We start from the raw sequence: 13,009 nt of genomic DNA, 5'->3' as shown, positions 1-13,009 counted from the left end.
GCTGAAAGAGGGACAGAAACAAAACCCCCTTGAGAGAAGGAGGTCAATGTCCTTTAGAAGTCTTTTAATGAGTAGCTTTCTTCTTTCTCCATACTGCCCACAAGATAATAAAGGACTAAAAAAACAATTGGAAAAATGCTGCCAGGCTGTTTAAAAGCCTCATTACCCATCACAAGAGCAACATTTAGGCTTTTTTACACACTGAAAGCCTAAAAGGAAACATATTGTCATGTGATTTTTTGGGGTGGGTCAAGTTTCAGACTCCAGTGTAAGGGGAGGAAATAACTCAGTCCCCAGGTCTTAAACTGCGGGCTGCATTGTGTGTGTGGCTGCTGGGAAGATTTCAACTTGTCCAGAACTTTAGTGGATGCAAAACATGTAGCTCTGCTGAGGTACCAATCTGGGTTGTAGACTGCAAATGTTTGCTCCCCATCTATTACTGTGCGCGTGAACACCTCTAATTATACTGACAAGGTTAAATCTATCCCATGGCCTGGGGCATTCTCATTTCTGTGGGATCTCCAAAAGCCCAACATCCAGGGAAATTTTGGGGAAGATAAGCCATGCACTCTCAGCACTGTTTCCCTCCCCCTCCCATGACCCCATGTCATAGAAATGCAGTCAGTAGCTGGGGTAAGCTTTATAACCTTAAAAGACAACGAATATGCAAAAGGAATAAAGAAGAAATTGTTTTTCCAGCATATTCAATTATTGATCTTTCAGGGATCTGTGTTGCTTTCTCGTCTGATTGACGAGCTTGAAACTCTGTACCTCAATCACCTCCGTCTCCTCAATGAACCTCCTGCTGACGGAGTGCAGGGCCTCCTGCGGCCACTCATGAAACCAGTCAATAGCTGTGCAGTTAACTATGGCTGGGAACTTCCGAGCTCTAACTCTCAGCGTGGAACCAACTGGAGAGAAACACAAAATGATCTGCAGAGATGAGGAGGGAAAAGAGAGTAAAGAATTACAAGGCAAGTTGAGGCGAATAAAGAAAGGAATGTAGTGAACCATGGCAATGAGCCATTGCAAGTGGGTTCACAGCTGAAATTCCAATCAGCCTAGCAGCTAATGAACTTAGGCAAACTACAATTTTACCTGATGCAAATAAGTTTTACTCACTATATTGTATGTTATACAAACAATGCCTGCCTGTTTCTCCTTCCTCCCCAAGCTAGTATCAGTTACTTAGCTCGATGTATATTAAAATCAGTAATGTGACCATAAAATTTTGTCAACAACATACAGCTAGAGTTCACTGAGTCAGATAGCCAATCTAACAGTCTATGTAGGTTAAGGTAATATCTAATACTGGTTCAATATCTCCCTGCAAGCTCAAAAGGCATCTGAAAAAAGAAAAGGGCTCATAGTTTGTACATACATTTCCAATGATTATTCTTTCTGGAAAGCAGAATACAGCTTCCAAATCAGGGCTAAAATATCTAAGTAAAAAATAATAATAAAATAAGAAAATTAAATAAATAAATAAAAAGATAAAAAAATTAAAATAAAAAAATAAAAATAAAATAAATAATAATAATTAATACTGTGATGAGACTGATTTGTTGATATCAGTGTCTTGCAAAAGCTACTCCAGAGGCGCTGGTGGAGGGGACAGTTACTGTACTTAACATCTTTTTATGTTTGATTTAACATAATTAACTGAATGTCAAGTATTAGATTGTCAAAAGTGGGAAGGAATCTTTTTTTGCTCATTTCTACTCTCCTAGAATCAGATGCATTGTTTCTCTTATTATTTAGGAATACTTCAAATCATGTGGTATCAACATCTGTTTGAGTAAGTATTTTAATACTATTCATTCCAGTGGAAAAATACCCAAATACTTTCACTAAAACTGTAAAACGTCCAGAATTGATTATAATCATTCCTAATAACTGCAGAAGCCAGGACAGAGACTGGCGGAGCACTTTAGATAGATGATAGGTTTATTCTGCCTCTTTAGTCATCTGTCACTGCCGTTATAATGTATTCACAGAAAATTGTCAAGAAGCAAAGTGAGGCCAGCTGAAAAGGAAGAAAAGCAGAGAAATAAAGGAAGCTGGGGTGGGGGAAAGACAGAGGGGTGAAATAAGAGAAGTCAAGAAAGGATGAAAAATAGAGGGGATTGGTCAGGAATAACATTTGGCAGGGATGGCAGACCCTTGGGAGAGGAGGGGAAAGAAAGACAAGTTGGGATGAGGGCTGCACTATAAAAAATTACCGAAGGCTAACTACTGCAGAACAGTTTTCTAAAAATTCTTATGTGGGAGTAACCCATATGGACAATTTGTTGCAATCAATCTGTACCTATGGGCAAAGGTGAATAAATTCCAGCAGTAATCACCCCACCCTGGGAAACCTACCATTCAATGAAGATTATGCTTAGATTGTAAAGTCTTTGGGGGCACGGACTGTCTTTTTCTTATACCTGTTTGCCATGCCTCATACAAGGAGACCCTCATCACTGACTGGCACCCCTGGAGTCTGTTGCAACACCACCCCCTATGTATCAGGGGGTAGCCGCGTTAGTCTGTATCTACAAAAACAACAAGGAGTCTGGTGGCATCTTAAAGACTAACAGATTTATTTGGGCATAACCTCAGGTTTTTACCCACGAAAGCTTATGCCCAAATAAATCTGTTAGTCTTTAAGGTGCCACCACACCCCCTATGTGGCTTTTGTCACTTTGCCGTTGGTCTGTTCTAGCTTTGAAGGGCTTGAAATCAGTGCATGGGTATGGGGATTTTCCCCTGTGCTTCCACCCCTTTCTACCAATGGGATAAGGAAATTGTTGTTGAATTCACAATTACTGGTGTAGGGGCAGAGTGGTGCTTCCTCCGGATGGTGCTGGCTCCAGAAGTAGGGCTGTGTGATCATTGGCAGCTTCACACAACTGCTGGCACTGTTCTCAGAGGGAAACGCTACTGGCCAGAAGATTAGCATAAAGAGCACAATTTCAACAGTCCTTTTGGAAATCATTATGGAAATGGGGGGAGGGGGAGGAGAGAGTGAAAGACTGGCAGTGAGGGAGGAGAAGAAAGTGATAGAAGAGGAGGAAAAGGAAAGATGAAGTAAAGAAGACAGACAACTGTCAACATGAAAATACCAGCTGAGCTAGTAAGATGGCAACTGGAGCTGTTACTGGGAAAAATCCTACATATAAAAAACAAAAAACAAAATTAAGGTCCCAAATCCACGCATTTGCGATCATGGTCTCAGTTTTGCACACCATTTTTTATTCCATTAGCGCCCCCCCCTTTTTTTTTACTCCTAATTAATTGTGGCTCACATGTAGCAATTCAATTTCCATCATGCTTGGAACAATGCTTCACCTCCCTTTAGCTATGATCTCAGTGTGTTTATTTCTGTATGTGGCGGGGGTGGGGGAGGAACGACTATTTCATGTTATAATGGAGATTTGATTTGCTGTAGTCACTCTGTTTTCCCTAGTTGATCTCATTTATATACAGACAGAGGGAACACCCCTCTCCTATTTACCTCAAATTCCTCTACCCATAACTCACTTGTACATTTATCCTGGATGGCACTTGAGAATGTGTCAGCAATAATAAGTTGAGTGAACAAAAATAGGATAGGAGGTTCTGTTAGAGAATCTCGAAAGTATGGATGATTATCTGAACTTTTTCATGCCCCTCCTCCTCTGTGATCTTCAAATAGGTTTCCCCTCCTCCATGCAGCCCTCCTACTTTTCTGCAACCACTCAGTTCAATTGTGACACCAAGTTGTATTTATTACACCTTTGCACGTTCCCTTTCTATGTTGCAGTCTCATGAAGCTGTTACTTCTTTCCCACTTAACTAAGGGTATGTCTACACTAAAAACGTAAGCTACCTTATGTTAGGTCAACTTACAGCTACTGCAGTAATTACTGCAGTGGTTCATGTCCACACTGCCCTTCTTCTGTTGGTGATGTGTCCTCACCAGGAGAACTTCCACCTACTGAAGAGGGGCAGTGTGGGGGGCTGAGAGCCTGAGCTCTGAGCTCCACGCACCGCTCCACCCGAGGAGCAGGTCTGCCCCTGGGCTCCTGGCTTCCCACCAGGCTGCCACAGGGCTCCCAGCTCCCCATTCCCCGCTGAGAGTTCGGCTGCACCAAGGATCCCGGCTTTCTGCTCCCTGCTGGGAGCCCAGGGGAGCAGCAGCTTGCTTCCCGCAAGCAGCATAGCAGCCACCAGGGCAGCTCTCGGCTCCCCGCTCCATGTCAGGCTGCTGGGGCTCTCAGCTCCCTGTTGGGTTGCTGCCATGTTCCCAGTGAGAAGCAGGGAGCTTCAATGCAGCTGGGTTCCCAGCAGGGAATGGGGAACCAGGAGTCTGGGCAACAGCCTGGCTGGGACTGGGGAGCCAGGCAGGCGCAGCCCTGCTCCAGGCGGGGAGCCGGGAGCCTCGGGGCAGCACCTGGGCTCCCAGTGGGAGTCTGGGCAGCAGTTCATCTGCGAGGGGGGAGCCAGGACCCCAGAGGCAGCCCGGCTTGGAGAAGGGAGCCCGGTGGGTGCAGCCCAGCAGGGAACCTAGCCCCCTGCCCACCATCCGTGAAATTGACAAAAATAACAGCCAACAGCCAATGTAAGTAACCTGCAGTGTCTACACGGACACTGCATCAACCTAACTACACTGACATAAACCCTACACCTCTTGTGGAGGTAGAGTTACTATGTTGGTGTAGTAGGGCATTTACATCAGCAGGAGCAAGTCTGTAGTGTGTACACTGACACAATTAGGTCGATATAAACTGCCTTATGTCAACATAATGCTGTAGTGTAGGCCAAGCCTCTGTTCCTCACATTCATGCAGATTTCATACCCAGCTTTCTGAGTACCTTTCAAAGGTACAATCAAAGGACAATCAAAATCCAAAGTCTTGCACACACTACTAAGCAAGGAGCAACTCAGAATTTAACAGTTTCTCAGTCTTCCATCCCAACCAGTAGTTTTTCTCTTTTCTAAATGTTAGGCACAATTACTTTTATTGTATCACAATTACTTTTGATGACCTATTTAATTAAACCTGTGGAATTATTATTTATATTGCACTTTTGGGGTGCAGATGCTTTTCTACCTAAGCTTACTTGGTTTTTTCATCTCAAAATAACTCACTAGTATCTAAAAGGTACTGTATTTTTTATGCTTTCTTTTAACTTCCTCTTAGCATATAAATTGTGGATTTATTGAATTATCTACACATCCCACCTGCTTTCCAGTCCTCACACACAGAACTTTTTGAGATTTTAAAATTTACATTCTAGTAATGTGTTCTTGCATTTGCTCTTATGTAGCCAACAAACTGCCACCAGTGCTGCTTATTTTGGTGACCAGTAGGCCAGGGCCCCAGAATTCAAAAAATTTCAGAGCTAATTTCTATATAAAATGATGAAGATAACTAAGGAGACAGGAGGTGGGAAAAGTGAAGGAATGAACAGTCATGGAGGAGAGGAGGGGAACTGGTTGAAACAACAATAACCTTAGCAAAAGTTGTTAGGATTTATACCAACATAAGCAAAACTGATGTCAGCCCTACATTTTAATAGCAGAGTTGTTTTGAAGCTCCAAATAGAACAATTTTGTCATTCTTATCCTGGCGTTTTGCTTTTTACTCTTGCCTTCCACGTTTGATTTTTTAAGCAAATATTTTCAGTGCGCTGTGTCAGCCTTTCCACAGCTTTCATACATGTTTCTTTTTTTCTTTCTGTCCTTCTATAAAACCTTCTTTGTCTATGCCCCAAATGACTGCCTTTTGCACTTCTAATGCTGTGGTTCAAATAGGTACAGTGTGTGCTTTGACTCCTTGAATTTGGAGTAGAGTGAGCAAATAATGGATTTTCAGTTCTGGAACCAAACTGAAAAATATGGGGAAAAAATCCTGTTCAATTTGAACTGAAACAATTTTTTAGAAACTTTTTTGATGGATTGAAAACTAGAAAAAAAGTTTTGAATCAACCAAAACATTTTGAGTCAACCCAAAACAGTGTTTTCAGGTTTTTTTAGCCATTTTCACCCATTTTGAGTGGTTTTTTTTAACTGTCCGTATTTAAAATTGAAATGCCATTTTGAATCAAAGTGGGAACAAAATGTTTAGACTATTTCAAATATTTTCCCAGTCAAAACAATTGAATAAAATACAACTAATAGTTTCGGACCCCAGAAAATGCACATTTTTGTGTTTTGTCAAAAAAAATTTGCCCAGATTTAATCCAGATACTCCTCCCAGACCTAACGAGGGTACAAGATGAGCAGTGATCACAAAGGAAACAGGGGCTTAATTTATAGTGTTGATTTTAGTAAAATGCTGAATAGTAAAGAGATGTTTTTACCTTCATTAAGCTTGAGGTTCAGGAAATGATTGAAATACTTAATGTATTCCTTTTTATATCTTATTAGTCTGTGTTTACACTGAAAATCTCGGGAAAGGAGGTAGGGAGGCGGAGGGTCACCCAGCTATAACCATAAGTACATACAGATATCTGCCAGCGTGTTAACTCATGAATTTTATGTCTCCTACGGAACAACAACATCTCTACTTTGCAGTCTTTGCAAAGTGAATAGATACCCCCTGTTGTTGTCTCCAGAAATGGTAATTTGCACAGTGGGAGACCTGCAAAATGGTGGCAAGGTAAGAAGCATTTTGAAAGCAGGTTTTTAAAAAGGCCTTTTAAAAATAATGAAATCATAGGAGCAATCAGAGGGATACAAAGGGAAGAGAAGTGGATATACAAGAATTCACAGCTTTTTTCCTCCCTTCTTAAAAAAAAATTGCCTATGAATTTGATGTTCATGAGACTGAGAGACTAACAACACTAACTAGAGCTAGATATAAAGTGGGCAGCTACTTTCCCCATTCAGCTCTGATGCACTTCAACCCTGATGATCAAAAGCAGCAGAGAATGCAATTCATACCAAACCCTCCCTATGCCTCCTAGAATCCAGTATCCAATGTTCACCACAGTCCTGGATTAAAGAAGAAATTAACAGTGGAGGACAGAAGTGATGGCAACAGAAGAGGAATGCAGAAGATACAAAAAAGCAGCGGAGAGTAAGTGGATGCGAAGAGAGGTGAAAATTGGTTAGAGATCAGCTTAACCCCAGCAGTACAAGGATTTTTATCCATTTCAAAGCTTTTTTTTTTTTATGGTTATAAAACAGGATATTCTTTTTATCTGTATAGAGGAGATGTAAAATTGAGTTGTGTGTGACCTTAAAGCCTTTAAAGACCCCCATGACACTTTTCACAAGAGCAGAGTGGATGGCTTCTGTTTTCCAGTGTCCAACATGGATAACTATGTTTTGCCTACATAACATTTCCCCAACAATAGGTTTCAATAGGATATGGCATTCTTCTTCACATCCTATCGTAAACTGCTTTGTAGTGTTGCTCTATTAAACAGCTCCAACATTTTACTTATAAAACAACTGCATTATGATAGGGAGTGAAGGGGACTCTAAAGTTAAATTTTAATCACTAGTGCAAATGCTTACTGCAGACATGATTTACACCAGTGCAGCTAACCAGTGGTTAGAGTCCAAGTGTTGATAAGGCCTGTATCTAAATACACTCGCATATAATGTTACAGCCTAGTCCAGCAATCCTTACTCAGGTAAAACTCCCAATAACTTCAAGACAGATTTAGGGAAGAATTAGGCCCAGAGTTTGTAACCCGTTTGTACATTACTTTGAGATCTTTCTGCATGAAAGCCACTATATAGGTGTAAGCTCATTGTCAAAGGCATTACCCATGTGGAAATGTACATCTTTACGTGTAGCGTCCTGGATTCTAAACACACACTATAGCATATTCAAATAATCCAATTTTCCATCACCAGCTGCTGGTTTCACAAAGTTTCTTTCACATGTGATTTTCCTTACTTTTAGTTGCAGTCGCATTCTGTCCAAAAAGAATCTCCAACAATTTTCTCTGGTGTCAATCAGACCCAGGCTTCGGACTTCATTCCTAATTCCTGTAATAATGCCATCCATATCTTCATTGCTGAATAGATCTGGAACTTCTCCTGCATAACAGCATGGGGGGCGGGGAGGAGGGAAGAAATCATAAAAGTCCCAAAAAACAAGAATCCAAACTATTAACTAAACTATGTTTTATATGGTCTAGCAGCAGGGGCCATCTTTTTGTCCTGTCTGTACAGAGCCTAGCACAATGGGATATGGGTCCATGATTGGGGCTCCTATGTGCTATGGGATTAAACAACAACAGCTAGCACTACTCATTCATTTTTATCCAGAGAGAGAATTTTCTCTCAAGTGAAAAAAAATCTGTGTTTTACTTCTATGAACCATGAAGTACATTCATGCACGTGCTGTCCTCTAAAACAGTAGTTCTCAACTTTTTCCAGACAGTGACCCCATGTTACAAGTGAAAAGAGTTTCAGGACTCCCCTCTAGCTATAAGGAATGGGATGCTGGTCATAACCTGCCCTTGTCCTGTTTGTGATCTCCAAATTCAGAATCCACATCCTAAAATATTAACAGAGCCCAATTCTCCTCTCTCTTACACTGGTATAATCAGAATGCAGTTAAATCAATGGAATTACAACAGTTTAAAATGGCATACGCGAAGAAGAGAATCAGGTGCACGAAGTCTACAATCTGTGAATTACATGACCTTGTTATTAGCCTTCTCAAGGGGGCACTGATTCCTTAAGGAAACTATGTATAATACTCAAATTAGCTGGGTTTAAATGGCTTCTTCTAAAGGATTCTCCCTGCAAACATCTCAAAGACAAATAATCTCTCTCTAAAGTTCACTGAAACCACAGATCATTTGTCATTGGGGAAGATCTTTCAAGAAATGTGTTGTTCTAATCACCTGATGCCAACAAGTCATTAATCAGCACAAGAAAGCGTTCATCTGCAACATGGGCATCTGTCAGCAAAAACACAGTGGGCACACTCTTGGCTCCAGTCTTGATGTACAAATTGGCAAGATCTACCTGTAAGGAAAAGAGGCAATCATTCATGTTTTGTTAAAGCATTGATACAGGGGAAAAAAGGCATGAAATGCATGTAATTGACAGCAATGCCCTGTTGCCTTTACAATTTATTTACAGCTTTTTAGCTTGCCACATTGCATCCAAAGGGAAAAAAGCAGGTTACCTTCAATTTTAGACATCTGATGACAAAAATGGTGGCTTTGACAAGACCAAGTAGTGATGATGAAAACAGACTGCTTATCAATAAAAATTACCTCCTAATATAGTGAAAACTGATATTGTAACACCTGTGCCAAGTAACTCCCTCTCGAGAACAGTTTAATTATGCTAATAATATCTGGGCATTACACAGAAAAGCCAGCTTAATCTTTTTGATTGGTTTTCTTATTGTATCTGTTGTATGCAGAATGCAAAAGGTTTTTTGTTTGTTTTGCTAGGAATAGCACTGAAGGATTTCACTAAGAGAGGAATGGTATGTTATTGTTGTTATTTGTATTGCAATAGCACCTAGGAGCCCCAGTTATGGATCTGGATCACACTGGGGGCTAAGCATTGTACAAATGCAGAATAAATAATTTATAAAGTAAATTTATAAATAAATAAAAAGATAAGACATCACCTGCATCTGAATTTCATTTCTTTTGTGATATAGATTATATACAATGCCAGTTTATATGCTCAGCCAGACACATGGTCCAGTAGTAGGGAGATCCTCTGGGTCTGACAGGTGTCAGCAGGTTCCTCCCTCATTTCCTCTCCTCAATGGTTTGGGGCAAAAGTTCATCTGCTGCTACATCTTAGGCTATGTCTACACTGCCACACAGCCCTATAGCCCAAACTGTGAACTGCAGTTTACAACAAAATGCTATGCTTTATCTCCCCCTCTGTAGACGCTGCGGGCGTGAACTAAGGTTCCTAGTTCATCTTAACATAGTCATCAAACAGGATGTCAACTAGGAACCTTCTGGTTTGCTCCCATACTGTCCACATGAAGGAATCAGAGCACAGCACTTTGGGGCGAAGTACCATTCACACCCCGGTAGTGTGAACTGCAGGGCAGTGTAGAAAAGCCCCAAGTCTTCACTTGAAGCCATTGTCTTCCGAATTGGACACCACAATTAATTGTAGAAATGATCAGGAAGACGAGCAGAAGATGATGACTTCAGGATACAAGGATTATTTCACACAAAAACTGAAGAATACAAAAAACAAATGGCTCTATACTTGGAATCGTCCCTAGCTAGAATGCTTCACAGAGTTTTCCATAAGATGGCAACAGCAGCTCAGTGAGGTCCAAATTCTGCCATTACAAACTCCATGCAATCCCCTTAACTTCCAGGTGGTTTCAAATTAATATTCTTCAAATAAGGAAGAAAAGCAGCATAACAATATAAATTCTTGCCATAGGCAAAATCCTGCCTTTTCTATTATTATATCCCTACAAGGTTCTGTGGTTGGGAAGTAGAGCAGAACCCACTATGCGGTGTGTTTTCAGCCTTTGTGCTGGTGTTGGGAGGATGGCTTGGGGGAGGAGTGTGCTCTGGAGCATATCTTACTGTTGTACCTTCCCTTTGCACTTAATAGCCAATGAAGCATATGCTCTGGTGGTTTGACCATGGTCCCAACTGGCAGATAATTTTCTTTTGGACCCATAGGGCACCAACCAGGGTCATACACAGACCCTCATCTAGCACTCTGGCCATTAGGTTTGGAATCTTCACTTGCTGCGCCACAAGAAATGTGGGGGAGAAGAAATTCCATATAACCTCTTCCCCTATTAGGGCACACAGAACTCAATCCCCAAGGTCCTCAGCAATCCAGTCCTAATCCAGCAAATCACTTAAGCACATGCTTAACTTTAACTATATGAGTAACTCCATTAATTTAAATGGCTCACACGTAATAGAGGACAGAATTTTGCCCTGCAATTGTCCATGTAACAGTATTATTCCACTTAATGAGCTTACAACTAATCACCAAAAATGAATAACAAAGGGGATAATTGTAAGTACCATAGTTTTTACCCAGATCGTTGTAGCTTAGAAAATAGCTACCTTTGGGGCAGTGGAGGAATTCCCATAAGATTTAAGGGAAACTACCACAATACTGTAAAATATGTAAATAGACCCAAAAGTACTCTTCCACCTACAATTTCTCTTTAAAGAAAATTTAAAAAGCACAGCTGAATACCACAGGAACCACAGGTTTTGTTACTGAAAGAAGAGTTGTGAAAATAACTGATTTTTCAATTCACTAGCCAATGAAAAATAACAAATAAAAAAAATTTATTTAGGGTCAACCCAGAACAAAATTATTTAAATTTTTCAGAGAACTGAAAAAGTTGAAAAATATTGGTTCAGACAAAATACTTAATTTCTTTTTCAGGTTTTGGGGTATTTTAAACCTTTTTTTGGTCTGAAAATTTTTGCCCAGCTCTAATCTCAAGTTGTACTGCCCTTCCTGCACTCTTATCGTCATTACACAGGTTCCAAACAGCAACTTCTCAAAGTCACTAATTCTTGGGAGAATCAAATATTATTTATTGGTTTACCCTGAAGTCCTGGATCCCATAGCCTTTCTTCAGCAGGATCTGGAACATGTCAAGGGAGCTGATGTATGCGGCCAGCCTAGATAAGCTTTGTTTTCCACTACCGCCTACTCCAATAAGAAGTGCATAACCCCGAGGGGCTTCCAAGATACGACTAATGCGGCACCTGATGATGGAAAAATGAATACAATATAGAATACAAGGACCATATTAATTCAGTTTCTAATTTCCCTGGATATTTAATTTAAGGCTGTAACTATTTTTGTATTAGGCTGCTCCTGACCTCCATATACAGGCTATCATCATTTAATCTTTCTATTGCCAACTTTCTCCAATATTTGGAAATCTTGATAGGTAGAGGAGATTAATCTTCCTTGCCCAAATAGCATAGATGTAGCACCATTCCTCTACCTGCGTTCACTGGACATACAACCTTTAGGGTGACCTCTTGTTAAGCAACATTTTAAATGCCTAATCAATGCCTACTGAAGTAAGTAAAAAGACTTTCATTTAACTTCAATGGGCATAGATCGGGCATTTAAGAGCACATCAGGCATTTAGTGTTAGGAGATCTGGACCATCAAGACAAAGGGCTTAACTAAATTTTGCTATAGAATCACTTCATGAAGACATGTTTGAAGATCAGCCTTCAATTTACACCTGGCATTTTTAGCTTTGAGTTTAAAGAAAGAACTTGACTAGTCAGCAAACATCCTAAGCCAAGGTGATATTAAACCACAGACCAAATTCTCAGCTGAAGTCAATGGAGCTGTGCCAGTTTACAGCAGATGAGAATTTGGCTCAGAATAATCATGATTTAGTTTCACGAGGATCTGTTGGAAGTATTTTGATATTTTTTATCCACAGATCAGTGCTTCTAAGGCCTGGTCTACACTATGACTTTGATTCGTATTTAGCAGCGTTAAATCAAATTAACCCTGCACCTGTCCACACAACGAAGCCATTTATTTCGAAATAAAGGGCTCTTAAAATCGATTTCTGTACTCCACCCCGACGAGCGGAGTAGCGCCAAAATCGATATTGTCATTTCGAATTAGGGTTAGTGTGGCCGCAATTCGATGGTATTGGTCTCCGGGAGCTATCCCACAGTGCACCATTGTGACCGCTCTGGACAGCAATCTGAACTCGGCTGCACCGGTCAAGTAGACAGGAAAAGCCCCGTGAACATTTGAATTTTATTTCCTGTTTGCCCAGCGTGGGGAGAACAGGTGACCACAGATAGCTCATCAGCACAGGTAACCATGCAGGCCGATAATCAAAAAAGAGCACCAGCATGGACCGTACAGGAGGTACTGGATCTGATCGCTATATGGGGAGAGGATTTCCAAGGGCATGATGGAGAGAGACCACAATAGGGACTCAGGTCAGTGCCGCGTGAAAGTCAAGGAGCTCAGACAAGCCTATCAAAAAACAAAGGAGGCAAAAGGTCGTTCCGGGTCAGAGCCGCGGACATGCCGCTTCTACGCCGAGCTGCATGCA

At 40.9% G+C, this 13,009-nt stretch overlaps 1 protein-coding gene across 1 annotated transcript in view; it reads right to left on the bottom strand.

Annotated features, from left to right (window-relative positions):
- Nucleotides 1-13,009, bottom strand: part of DNAH11 (dynein axonemal heavy chain 11) — a 294,982-nt gene that overhangs the window by 122,854 nt on the left and 159,119 nt on the right. The window contains exons 52-55 of the mRNA XM_034759480.1: nucleotides 11,513-11,675; nucleotides 8,838-8,961; nucleotides 7,880-8,022; nucleotides 772-933 (exon numbers count right to left, since the gene is read on the bottom strand). Coding sequence (XP_034615371.1) covers nucleotides 772-933; nucleotides 7,880-8,022; nucleotides 8,838-8,961; nucleotides 11,513-11,675 — 592 coding nt within the window. The remainder of the gene's footprint in view (nucleotides 1-771; nucleotides 934-7,879; nucleotides 8,023-8,837; nucleotides 8,962-11,512; nucleotides 11,676-13,009) is intronic.

This window comes from Trachemys scripta, chromosome 2, assembly GCF_013100865.1.
Source record: "Trachemys scripta elegans isolate TJP31775 chromosome 2, CAS_Tse_1.0, whole genome shotgun sequence".
Taxonomy (NCBI): Eukaryota; Metazoa; Chordata; order Testudines; family Emydidae; genus Trachemys; species Trachemys scripta.
Note: the sequence above shows the minus strand (reverse complement) of the source record. Positions and strands in the feature narration are given on the sequence as shown.